Raw genomic sequence first — 13,619 nt, forward strand, 5'->3', positions numbered from 1 at the left:
GCAGCTTTGGGCATGGTGCATGTAGATTTGAGACAATTAAGGGCATTAAGAGGACAAGGTTAAAATTCCCTGTCCACTTTACATCACATATATTTTGGTTTAAAAATGATGCACTGTAAAATCAAATGTCTCCCAGAATCATTTCAGAGAAATGCACAAAGCTAATAGTGCACTAAGAAAAAGACAAGGCGGGTAGGTTAGGGTTCTTGTTAAGATTTTTAAATTTAGTAGCTGGAGCAGTGGGGTTGTGCAGTGTGCCAGAACACACAGTTATGGTTGATTGTGGCTCCTGTGTGAGGCAATCTGCACTGTGATTAGTTGCTGTGGGTGTGGAAGGGGAATTTCACCATTTTTCCTGCCTTTTTCTTCTGTGTGCTCTGTATGTTCTGTGATTTACCTGATGATGCTCCAGTTTGTCTGACTATCCAGTGTGCTGTATATATAATTGTGAAATATATTTATTTACATAAAGCTACAAGTTAGTGTCAAAGTCTCTGACTTCATTCGAACATCGGCTGCTCAATTCCCTGACAGTTCTGCTGGGGATCCTGAAGAAGAAGTGGAAGATTGGAGAAACAAGAATACATACCTGAGCAATCTGCAGTGCTGCTTCCAACTGTTCCTTTTTCCTGTTCAAAATAAAAAAGCAGTTATCCAATAAAATACACAGCCTAGTTTGCCAGAAATTTCACAAAGAAGTAACAGATAATCACTCTCTCTTTCAATTTCTAGTACGGAAAATCAATGCTATTTTAAACAGTATACCTGCCTTTGTTATTTATGTCTTAGTTAAAAGCTGCTACGAAGCCTTCAAAACCATAGAATTTATTACAGCACATTTAATTAAAAGCTTGGGTTTTCTGAAGGTTGAATTTTCTTAAAGGTTTTAGAGCAGAAACTGACTGCTGCTTGATATATATGGACCAATCTCAATATGGACTGCCTATGGCTAACTAAAAGAAATTAAAGTTTGCCTTATGATGAATAAGAATTCATCATCATAAAAACATTATTTAATTAAATTTGAAGAAGCACTCAGGTTAAGACAGGCGAACACCTGGACTTACATAGAACAGAAAGATTCTGTTAAACCTATTTTCCAATTCTGGAATTAAACTGGGAAACTGGAGGGGAAAAGAAGACGTGTGCAAGCAAAGATGGCTAAGCCTTTGGAAAAAGTTGAATTTTTTGAGAACCAAATACACTTCATTTTTTATAGATCCCAGGACAGAGAAAGAGGTTCAGAAAAGAGCAGCTGCTGCTGCTTTGCAATCTCTGATTTACTTTTGACTTCAGGATCACCAACCTTAAGTTGCTTTGGAACTGGGAACGGAATCTATTCATTTCAGATACTATTATTAGTTTCATATAACAATATACAATTGATTTGAGATAGAAATTTCTTTGTATGGCTCTCCGTCTCTCCAACAGTCTAAAATGGCTTTTTGGACTGCTTCGGCTGAATCCTGGCAAGATCAAAAGGCTTTGGGCATAAGGAAACTCAAGATCCAGGACTTTGACTTCCTTTGTTCTGGATGGGGTGGCACTATCCCAGACTTGGTGTGCAGGTGGCAGTCGTGGCTAAGAGATTGTATAACTTTGCGTTGTGGGCCAATTGCGCCCTTTCCAGAATCACGAGTTCTGTGCATATTCATTCAAGCCCTTGTCATCTCATATCTGAACTACTGCAATGCACTCAACAACTCTGAGGGAGATGAAGCGCCGGAAAAGACGCCTAAAGAGCAGTTGGAGGTCTAGTCGGTCCGAATCTGACCGAACACGGGTAAGAGCTCATATTAAGACCTACCTAGTGGCGATAAAAGCGGCAAAATTTAATTATTTTTCCGCTCTTATCGCATCGGCAGATAACCGCCCAGCCGCCCTATTTAGGGTGACCTGCTCCCTCCTCCATTCGGGAGCGCGGGAGGATCCCTTGCAGGGTCGTGCTGAGGATTTCGTTCAGTATCTGCACGATAAAATCACTCAGATTCGGGAAGGCCTGGTCTCCAACTAGGTAGGTACAGACGGGATGATGGAGGCTGGTCTTGAGAATGTCATTTGGGAGGAGTTCGATCCTGTTGCTCCCGAGGACATGGACAGGATACTGGGGCGGCTGAATGCGACCACATGTTTATTGGACCTGTGTCCCTCCTGGCTGGTACTGGCCTCCCGGGAGGTTACGCGAGGCTGGCTCCAGGGTATTATCAACGCTTCCTTGGGTGAGGGTGTCTTGCCATCAGCCTTGAAAGAGACGGTGGCGAGGCCCCTCCTCAAGAAGCCTGCTCTGGATCCGGCTGTTTTGGCTAACTATCGTCCGGTCTCCAACCTTCCCTTCGTGGCGAAGGTTGTTGAGAGTGTGGTGGCACGACAGCTGCCTGGGTACCTGGATGAAGCTGTCTATCTGGATCCATGCCAGTCCGGCTTCAGGCCTGGGCACAGCACGGAAACAGCATTGGTCGCGTTGGTGGATGATCTCTGGAGGGCTCGGGATAGGGGTTGCTCCTCTATCCTGGTCCTATTAGATCTCTCAGCGGCTTTTGATACCATCGACCATGGTATCATGCTGCGCCGGTTGGAAGGGCTGGGAGTGGGGGGCACCGTTCTACAGTGGTTCTCCTCCTATATCTCCGACCGGACGCAGTCAGTGTTGGCAGGGGGGCAGAGGTTGATCCCGAGGTGCCTTGTGTGTGGGGTGCCGCAGGGATCGGTCCTCTCACCCCTTCTGTTCAACATTTATGTGAAGCCGCTGGGTGAGATCATCCGTGGCTTCGGGGTGGAATTCCATCAGTACGCTGACAACACTCAGCTGTACATCTCCAACCCAGGCCATTCCAACGATGCCCTTGAAGTGATGTCCCAGTGCTTGGAGGCTGTGCGGATCTGGATGGGGAGTAACAGGCTTCGACTCAACCCCTCCAAGACGGAGTGGCTGTGGCTTCCGGCGTCCCGATATAGCCAGCTGGCGCCATCGCTGGCTATTGGGGGCGAGTTATTGGCCCACACGGAGAGAGCTCGCAACTTGGGTGTCCTCCTGGATGCACGGCTGTCTTTAGAAGAGCACATGACGGCCGTGGCCAGGGGGGCTTTTCATCAGGTTCACCTGATTCGCCAGTTGCGTCCCTTTCTGGATCGGGACTCCTTACGCACAGTCACTCAGGCACTTGTCACTTCCCGCCTGGACTACTGCAATGCTCTCTACATGGGGCTCCCCTTGAGGTGCACCCGGAGGCTCCAGCTGGTGCAGAATGCGGCTGCACGGGGAATTATGGGAGCGAGAGGGCGCTCCCATGTGACACCTCTCCTGCGTGACCTGCATTGGCTCCCGGTGGACTTCCGGGTGCACTTCAAGGTACTGGTTACCACCTTTAAAGCGCTCCATGGCATCGGACCTGGGTATTTGCGGGACCGCCTTCTGCCGCCAATAGCCTCCCACCGGCCAGTACGCTCCCACAGAGAGGGACTCCTCAGGGTGCCATCAGCTAGGCAGTGTCGGCTGGCGACCCCCAGGGGGAGGGCCTTCTCTGTGGCAGCACCTGCCCTCTGGAACGATTTGCCCCCGGAGATATGGAGGATATCAGATCTCCGGGCTTTTCGCTGTGCCCTAAAAACTTTTTTCTTCCATCAAGCAGGGCTGGAGTGAACCCCTCCCTCCCCCCCGCCCGTTTTTGAAATATTAGATTTTTAATTGTTTAATGGGTTTTAGTCGTAAGATTCTTAATTTTCGGCCAAAGGGTATAATTCTTTTAAATTTTTAAATTTTGTACTGGATGTTTTTTACTTGGCTGTGCACCGCCCTGAGTCCACCAGGAGAAGGGCGGTATACAAATTTAAATAAAATAAAAAATAAAACAATAAATAAACTCAACATGGAGCCATCTTTGAAGAGGATTTGACTGTTACAGCCAGTGCAGAATGCAGGCAGTCCTTGGTGCCCCTAGAGTGCCCCTTATTATATTACTGCTCTGCAAGCTGCACTGGCTGCCAGTTTGCTTCTGGGTGCAATTCAAGGTGTTGGTTATTACCTTTAAAGCCCTGCATGGCATGGATCCAGATTACTTCCCATCTCAGCCCAATGGGATTGGCTCACCTCAACCAGGCTGGCAATGGAGGCACGCTGCGGACCCCATTGTTCAAGAAATTCCGGCTGATGGGGTCCAGAAGAGCTGTGACTCCTGCCTTTTGGAACATCTTGCCCCCCCCTCCCCCGGTGAGATCTGTTCCCATCCTCCTGACCTTCTGTAAGAGCACCTGAAGACCCAGGCCTTGGGCCCCAATGGGGGTACATCACTCTGAAGGTGGTTGATAGATCAATAGCAGATCCTCCCTCCCTCACTGCATCCCACTCCCTCCCCCCATCTTTTAATTAAAATTGTATTTTTATTGTTCTTAGACTGTATGTGTTATGGTTTTATTGCTTTTAACGACAGGCTTATGGAGATTAGGGTGAGGTGTGGAACAAAGAGATGTTTGGTGGTATTAATGATAACTTGTTGAGTATGCTTGCTGAGGATACAGGGAGAGGTTTTTTCTATCTTTTTTGTTCCTTTTCTTTCCCCTTTTCTGCACTTTGTAAGTTTTTAAAATGTCTTTCTGTACTATGTAGTTGCATTAGTTTTATCTATATAATATATCTGTATAATATAATGGTAAGCTACCCAGTGACCTTGCAGCAAGATGGGCAGCAAATAAATTTGAGAGAGAGAGAGAGAGAGAGAGAGAGAGAGAGAGAGGGAGAGAGAGACAGACAGACAGACAGATAACTCTCAGAAATATGGCCATTGTACCTTTTCTTTTCCTTCTCTTCTTGCTTCCTTCTACGCTCCCTCTCTTCTTGCCATTGCCTTTCTTCTTCCTCTTTTCTAATCCTCTCTTCTTCTCGCCTCTGCTCCTCAGCTTCCTCTTTCTGCCTCTGTTTTTCTTCCAGCAGGTCTTGATAGAGGTTACGAGCTAGGCATCCACGCCAGTGCTTTTGCAGGACAATGGCAGAGGCTTTCAGGCGCAAGAGAGACTTCTTCCAGAAGTGAGCACGATAATTTTTTTGAATGGTCACAACACTGGCTAGCACTCTTCGATACTTCTTCCTAGTCAAAAGGCATATAAGTATGGAGGTCACACCAATATATTCACCCTTCTTCCTAAATTCTCCCTAGCTGCTCTTTTGCCCTGTTACGTCTGATCTGAATACCCAACACAATCAAGTTTCCATATAGACAATGCTCCAAGAAGCTATTTTGCCATTCTCCCAAATTTCGCCAAACTCCATGGAGTTTCTGCATCTTGAGACTGCCGTTCATTTTCAGTTTCTGCATGTGATCTTCTGCTAAGCACAACAAATGGAATAATTTTGGGCCGATGCAAAATATACCCTCTCTATGCCAAACTCAAGTTTCTAAATCTTTCTAAATAGGGTGCTCAGAGATGGGGCCAGTACACAGTGGCATGTTCTGCAGCTCTAAGACTGTATCATGCAGAACTCAAAACTTCCTTAAAATACTAATTTAATCAATAAAAATGGATTCACTTCTCTCCCCCAAAGAGGCTTATTCTCCTCAAAGATATAAAGGTAAGATTTTAAAACCTGCTGAAACCCCAGAGTTTGATCTACTGGTTAAAGCACGGAGCTAGAAACCAGACCATGAGTTCAAGTTCTGTCTTGGCCATAAAAGCCTGTTCAGTGACCTCTTGGACCAGTCGCTCTCTATCAGGCCAACATCCCTCACAGGGTTGTTGTTGTGTGGGAAAATAGGGAGGAGAAAGGTGTGTTGGATATGTTTGCCACTTTGACTTACTTATAAAGTAAAAAGGTGGGATAAAAATCAAGTAAATAAATATCAGTAGGAGGCTAGCATCTAACTGATGGACTGAGGAATGGAAAGGCTTGGTCTCATGCACTGGAGGAAGATGGAAGTAAGGAAGGAAAATTGACTCTTCCTTGTTCATGCTCTCTCTGTCTCTCTTTAACATCCCTTCATCCTCTCTCTCTCTCTCTTTAACATCTTTAAGTTTAGTTTGCTTGGCAAAAACTTAAAAGTATTCCTATAGATTTTGTAACGGTACATTTCCTATAGGTTGCAAGCAACAATACACTAACCAAAGGTATAAAAAAAACTAAAGACTTCTATTTTGCTTCTGACTGTTGGGAGGGGGGGGAAGAGCCACCCTTAGTATGCAGTTTTCCCTCTTTCCTAGTTGGGGTCTGGGATTCCAGCAAGCATTGCTCATAGGTGTTCTCTTTCTTCGCAACCTTAAGGAGGTCTAAAATTGTTTTTAAGAGAAACCTATACAAATCACACCGAATTAGCCCTAACTTCTATGTGCAATCCTGTAAGATATATCGTCTATTTCTTATAATAACACCACTGTACCTATGAATGCAAGCGGTTGTCCCAATGGGCATGCATGCAGTACATTGCAATTTGCCTGAACAAGCAGAGACAAAGCCCAGCTCACTATGGAAGAAGAGACCATACATAGTAAGTTAAAAATAGAGACATAGGTAAGGAGACACAGAGCAGGGATGAAACACAACCCTGCTTACAACTCTTCTCAAGAGACCCCTGGAGTGAAACAGGAACAGGGGCAGAGCTGTAGATACTGAGCTGTTCCAAACCAAAGCAGAGATTGTGCTTGGAACCTTGAATGAATGGCAGAGAGAAGGAAGCCAGGGATCTAGATCAGGGCAGCTTCATGGAGGACGAAAAATGCAACAGGAAGAAGTCGGAGCTCGTGGCTTAACTTTGCCTCTTAGAAACACTTGGAGGCTTTCGAGCAGGAATGGGGAGGCCAGGAAAGAAAAAAGGGGGGGTGGAGGGAAATCCAGTGCATGCAGCGGCGGCAGCCAAGCAGCAATGCAGCCAAGCACAGCAGGCAATTTAGGCACTGACCTTGCCATGTAGCCCAGGACGTGGGCTCGGATGACGGTGGCCGCCTTCTTCAGCTCTTCTTCCCGGGCCTTTTCCAGCTTTTGTTCCAGAACCTCCTTCAGGAAAACCTAGTACCCCGGGGAGGAGTTTCGTCAAACACAAAGAGAGGAAATAGCGAATCCCCAGCAGATCCCATGCCTGCCAGCCAGCCTGCCTGCCTGCCTGCTCAGAGTAACCAGACACGGAGGGCTTCTTTTTACTCTCCTGCAGCGGAGCCGTCCCCGCTGCACCGCCAGCTCTTCCCTTTCGGGAATCAGCGCCGACAGACAAGGGAAAAGTTGAGCAGGGAGTGTCAGCCCAACCCCCGCACTGTGCTCAAGGATTGGGGGGGGGGTGTTTGAAGGGAAGGGGAGGAGAGGAGGAGGCTGCACCGCTTTTACAACTCTTGTTTAACCCTTTTCCTGACAGGGCTTTATCATTTTCTAAGGTAATTGGAGCCTTCCATTTAAAATTCCCAAAGCAGTTTTAGGATACCACCTGCGTATAAAGACTGAGAGAAGACCAGGGTGAGGGGAATGCACAGGGAAACTGGTTATATTATGTGAAGGGTCTCATTTAAAAAAAAAAAGGCTCCCAAGACCAATTTCTGCACTAACAACTAAATCATCCTCTTCTTGCTGCTAATTAACATTTCTCCTCCATGCCAGTCTTTCCGTCGCTTTCTTGCCTGCTAAAAAGAGCTGGAGTATTCCTTTGTATTGTTTTTTTTTCCCTCCTACAATTATCCTTCCCGGCAGAGCCGGGCTTAATTTGACATGCACATTAACAGATGGTGGTTGCAATGTTTTATATGCAAATTTTCAGGCCAGATTTTTAAATGGACGTCAATGAAAAGAATTATATTGCATAAGTCCTAGTGGATATTCCAAAAATGAGGTACTAAGATTCCAATTGCAGGGCCTGGAAATAATGTATTGATTTCCCACTCCTGCTTCTCATTCCTGGCTTATTATTTGAAAAGTGTGTGTAGGGGTGGGGGGAGATCTTGGTATTTAAATACCAATATTTTTTTATCCATACTGAAGCAATGCCCTGTCTAAAAGGTGAATCCCAGGATTCTTTGCAACATCACAAAGGGTGCAAAAGCATCTTACATTTAACATGTGACAGAAGTGAGGCAATAAAAATCGACTTTGGGCCACATTCATGGAGCCATAATAGTTTCTTCACCCACTCTGCTTTTGGTGACTAAATTGACTCCCTGATACCTGCTCCTTATAATGAACCTTAATGTATTCAACCAGGTATGTTAAGCAATAAATTCATAGATAGGCCTTGATATATTGAATGTAGCATTCTTCTGGGACTAGGGAAATATGAAATAATTTAATGGCATATCCCCAGAGAACTCTACTTTGGTCACTTCCATGGCTTATCTTTCACACTCACTTAAGGTAAAGGCTCCAGAACTCAATCTTATAAATCCAATTGTGTTTCACATTTGCTTCTTCCAGAAGCAATTAAAGAGGCATCCAATGGCACCTTAGCAACACAGCTGAGAGGTAATCTTTATTGGACTCCGTTCCTCAGTCTGTTTATTGAGACCTTATTTTTGTGCACTTGGCTTTCCGACCCTCAAGAGTAACCTGGGCGGATCTTCTGAAAATGCTCTAAAACAGGAAGAGTAGCACGGTCAGAGTATTCTACCATTATGTCCTATCTCCTCTTTGAAAGAATTCTGCATTTCCCATTTTGCCTCAAAAGTGGTGGTAGTGGTAGGAACCTCACCATCACATGTATATTGTTCCAAAAGCTGTATTGGGAGTTGAGGAGAAATCCGTCTCAGTACCACATCACTGAATTGCATAGATGAGTTAGATAAGATGAACTACAGTATTAAATATTCCAGAGATTGGAGGGGGAGGAGAGAACTTTGAATGCAAACAATGTATACATAATAAAGCACAACTGTTGGATATATTCTCTTGCTTATGCACCGATGTAGCAGCATTTCTATTATAAGCAAAAAAAATTGCAGATGTATCTACCAAGGAAGAAAACCAGAAGTCCAGAATGCGAATGGTAAAGTTGGCATTGAAGCAGAACAGAGCTTCTCTGATTAGTTGCACTTTCATTTGATCTCTGAAAAAAACTCAACCCTCCACAATTCACAACTGGCAGCTGCTCTGTTCCTAATGAGAAATACAAAGGCCGTCTTGCCTTCCTCTTCCTTTCCTGTGCTCCACAATTCTTTACACTAATCCCTTTCCTTCCTCCCCCAAACAATTGCTTGGTATAGAAATACCCCTTGAATACATGTCGCAGGAAGCATTTCCTACTCCTTTCCCCATCCTGCTCAGCACATGTTGAAACCAACACCCATACTCACATATGATCATAACTTCCCAGGCCCCCTGTTGCCCCGTAGGCAGGAACCGGAACACGGCACACCTGGAAGGCTCACTGGACAGAGACGCAGTACCTGCAATCTCACAACGCCTCAAGACATGAAGGGGAGTGCTACGCTTCCCTGCCCGTTTCATGCTGAGGAAATTACAGCCCGTTCCTTAGGCCAAAACAAAGGGACCACTTTCATAAGATAAACTCAGGACTGTTTTAAGACCCATTCATTTTTTTCAGAAACCTGATGAAAAGAAAGGCTGAGCTGCCCTGGGCTACAATTGCCCACTGCTTCTTTTCCCAACTCCTATGTTGTAAGGAGCATGCAGAAATGCACCCAGATTAAGTTTTTACTTCTATTTAAGGAAATGGTTAATTCCGTTGGATCAAGTCATTATCAAAAAGCACAAAATAGGCTTTTACAAGAGACACCATAGAGACGAATAGATTTTTTTTTTTAAAAAAAGAGTATATCTAAAGAAGTAATACATGAATAACCCAACCATATGGGCATATATATATATTATGTAGGCATTCTTACCAGAGAGAGGATGAAAAAAACCTGTTGTGCTTATAGAGTGAATCTTGGTTTCCTCCCATATAACATGTGCAGTACAAAGGGATGAAAAATGTTTCTATAACACGCTGCCTTCTATCTACAACACATTCCTCTAAAACGTTTTGGGCCGTCTTGCTGACCTACAGATGGCCACGTTAATTCTGGGAACTTCATGGTTAGATTTGGAAGGTGTTCTGGTTGGGCAAACTGTTAGATGGAGCAATCTCTGATGTATCTACTGGTCAAAGCTACTGCCAGCTAAATTTAAATTTAAGACGGAAACCCCACAAAACTCACACTCCTTCCCCTCATCTACTCTCTGCTGAAGCCTTACAAGTGCCTTCCCCTAATGAAAGGGGTTATGAGAGCCAGCCCAGTATTAATCACATGGGTTTAAAAAATGTTCCAGGCTTCCTGAATCCTACAGGGTATCATGGTCACATCCCATTGAACTGACATCAAAGATGTTTCTATCCCATTAGCACAAAAGTAAATCGTATAAATGTGCTGTTCCAATCCAAATGGATTGGAAAGATTATTTTGCTGCAAAAAAGAGCTTGCAGTTTAAGTTTAATCTTCCTGATTTTTTTTCCGACCCAAAGCTTTTTTTTTTTTACTTCGTCATCTCCATGTTAGAGAAAAAAGAATGCTGTGTGCCCTCTATTTTTCTTTAATCACTGAGCATTATTGAGTAAGCTGTCATTGTCTTTGCTGTGAATACGGCTGACTTATCTACCTGCCAATATCTTTCTTAAAATTGCCCTTAGTTGCTTCTATCTTATTCCTGCAGATAATGGAACAAAGTATTCAGTGGAAAGAAAAGCATCTTTTATCCATGTTATGGCTCCTCCTCTTGCTCATTATGCAAAGAGAAACCTATAAAGTTGGACTTTAGAACTACCAAAAAGGGTTTAGTTTGTTTTGTATTAATGCAGGACACTGAGACAGCCAGTCCTTTTCAGATGGTCCAGCAACATGAAGAGTGAACACGTGTACAGGAGAGAAAATCTTATTGTTTCCGGCTGGGGAGATCAAAGGCTACTTTTCCACGCATCAGTCACTTAGAGCCTGCTCTTTTAATGGCTCTAAGGTTGATTTATTAACTTCAAGTGTTCAGCAGGCAGAAAGACAGACATTTCCCTTTTACTTTGACGCCTAAGGTTTCTCCGCTCTCCAGTTTGCTCCAGGCAGTCCCATCTGCAGAACATGCTATAATTCTGCCTACTCCCAAGAAAAATACAATCTAATGCTAAAAGGAAAAGGATAGAAAACACACAGAAACAAATTACAATAGCCCTAAATGTCCTTGATTATTCTGATTAGGTCCAATTGCTTTATAATTTCTTCTTGGATCACACTAGAAGCTCTTTAATGAAGAACTCTCTGCCGGGTGGACCATAAGCTATTGCTGAGCTACTTCTTTAATTAGTGCCCTACAAAACTGGTTTCCCCAGTGGTTTTATTGATTTAGATTTTAGAACATCTAAAATGCTCTTAAAGAAAATGTTGGAGCAAACCTGGCACAGGGCTTTTGTAGGTAGGAGAGGCTTTAGTTGGGTGAAATAAAGAAAGTGATGCTAGTAGCAGCAGGAATTCTTAATTGCATTTAATTGGCCTTTGTCCTAATTTTAATAGTCAGCGTTCTATTCCTCCTGGAATATGAGCACTGGTATACATGCAGCATAGAGGCATGCATAAAATGGGGGAAGAATCCCTGGTTCCATATGTTCCACATATGACATACAACTGTGGCTTTGGTATTTAGCCACAAAAGATTCTTAGTCCATCTAAACCAAAACCAGGAACTTCGTGTTCTGGGTTTTAATCAAGACAAGTTCTGGGCAGATCTGTGGGACAAGTAACTCAAAGCTCCTTTCCCCTCCAACCTCCTAACAATGACTTGTGTACCAGCCCACAAAACAATTTTCCCACTGTCTCCCTTTCCCTTTATTCTTTCCTACAGTGGATTCCAAATGCAGCAGACTCCAACTTGCCACATCAACTAGTCCCTCTACCAATCCTCTCAGGACCGTCATTCCATTTCCTTGGCTACACTTCATGTCATGCACAGTACAATCCAACCATTCACCTGCTCCTCCCAATCTCCCCATAGCCTGTTTTTTCCCTGCCTATCACTGCCAGCTTTGCCTTTTCAGCACCCTCAATATTTAGACCTGAAACACCCATGTCTGGATATTGAGTCTGGACCGAACATACATGTTCCATATCCAGATTGTGGTTGTGAGTGCTTCATCACTGGAGATTTTTAAAAAGGGACTGGACAGTTCCTTGTCTGAAATGTGGTATAGGGTCTTCTGCTTGAGAAGAGGGCTGGACTAGAAGACCTCCAAGGTCCCTACCAGCTCTATTCTGATTGGAGATAAAACATGCAACAAACGTATGTTGGTCCAGTAATGGACCACCTGAACTTCACTATACTAGGCCCAGAATGATCTATACACTGAAGGTTTTGCACATCCTTTATACAGAGGAAGTTCTGTATAATGAACCTGTAAAATCGCATATTATTCTTTATTTCCATTCAATACTAGTGTATTACTCCAAATAACAATGAACATGCTGAAGCTCAGCAGGCATTGCTCATTAAATTTCAAGGTTATTTATTCAGTCTGATTTTTTTTAAGACTGAGAATCAAAAAACACATTTTACCAATGCCCAATTTTACAGTTGCCCACCATTCTATAATTGCTACACCTGGAACACAACTCCCAATTTTAATTTTGATTTTATTTATTTATTAAACATATATAGCCAAGGGTTTCTATATTCATTCCTAATACAAAGCATTTTTCTTCATTTTAACTGGGCTGAAACCAACTTTTTCAGCTCCTTAGATGCTAAAAGAATATGCAGACTGAGAGTGAACATTTATCCAACAATTCATATATGGCAGATTTCCAATCCTTCTCTTATATTAAAAAAATCCAAGCATTTCCCTAACTGTTAATTCAGATTCTTTTCTAAAGAGATACATTTGCAAAAGCTAAGCAGGACCTTATCAATATGAACTTTATTTTGGGATAAGACCAATTCAGTTCATGGAAGAAAAGGAAGCCTTCCATAGGAAGCTCTTAGTTTCCCATGGAAGGCTTGATTCTCTTCCATGAATTGAATTGATTTTGTATGATTTTTTTTAAAAAAGTCTTACGATTATGGGCATTCTATTCTCCTCTTTCCAGATTTCTGCTCCAAACAGAACACTCTTCCTACTGCATCTACTATTCTACATCCTTTTAGTAAAAATTTCCTAATTGGCCCCATTGTCTTAGTTGCACTGTATCACTATTTTGTGTCAGCTCTCCAAATAATGTTTTATTAAACACGTTCCAGTTGTTCCACAACTCTTTAAAAATGTGGCTTTGCTCCAAGACCTGAGGTTTGGGAAGTTTATGAGCCCCTGGTGGTTCTTTTTGTCAGATTTTGGTAATGGAGTGTTTTTCCTGGACATATACATATCTGCTCTCTAGTTTATTATTTCTTGTTTTTGAGATGCCAGCTACCTGGGCTTTTCTGGAAGTCGGGCAGCCTCCAAATTGAATGAGTGAATGAATAAAATACTATTTCTAGATATTTATACTGTTCAATAATGGCTGAAATATTTGGGGTCATTTCCCCAAACTTCTCTTTTCTGCACTTTTTTCTTTTTCTCTTTTTTAAATTTGCATTTAACTTTTTAAATTGTAATATTTACTAAAATTCTTATTTAAAAAATCTCCAAAAATCTTTTTGCACTTAGCTGAGGAACTTAAGTATCAATTTAAATACAAACATAGGC

General features: G+C 43.1%; 1 protein-coding gene across 6 annotated transcripts in view; it reads right to left on the reverse strand.

Moving 5' to 3' along the window:
- The window catches only part of LOC148116550 (unconventional myosin-X-like), a 63,999-nt gene that overhangs the window by 26,476 nt on the left and 23,904 nt on the right, over positions 1 to 13,619 (reverse strand). For all 6 annotated transcript variants that reach the window (XR_015731088.1, XR_015731087.1, XM_034433811.3 and 3 more), the window contains 3 exons: positions 6,885 to 6,991; positions 4,785 to 5,081; positions 590 to 629 (listed from right to left, as the gene is read on the reverse strand). Coding sequence is in view for 4 of the 6 variants with exons in the window: in XM_034433811.3 (XP_034289702.2) it covers positions 590 to 629; positions 4,785 to 5,081; positions 6,885 to 6,991 (444 nt within the window). In the remaining 2 variants the exon portion in view is untranslated. The remainder of the gene's footprint in view (positions 1 to 589; positions 630 to 4,784; positions 5,082 to 6,884; positions 6,992 to 13,619) is intronic.

This window comes from Pantherophis guttatus, chromosome 1 (assembly GCF_059756535.1).
Source record: "Pantherophis guttatus breed Tessera chromosome 1, ASM5975653v1, whole genome shotgun sequence".
Lineage (NCBI taxonomy): Eukaryota > Metazoa > Chordata > Lepidosauria > Squamata > Colubridae > Pantherophis > Pantherophis guttatus.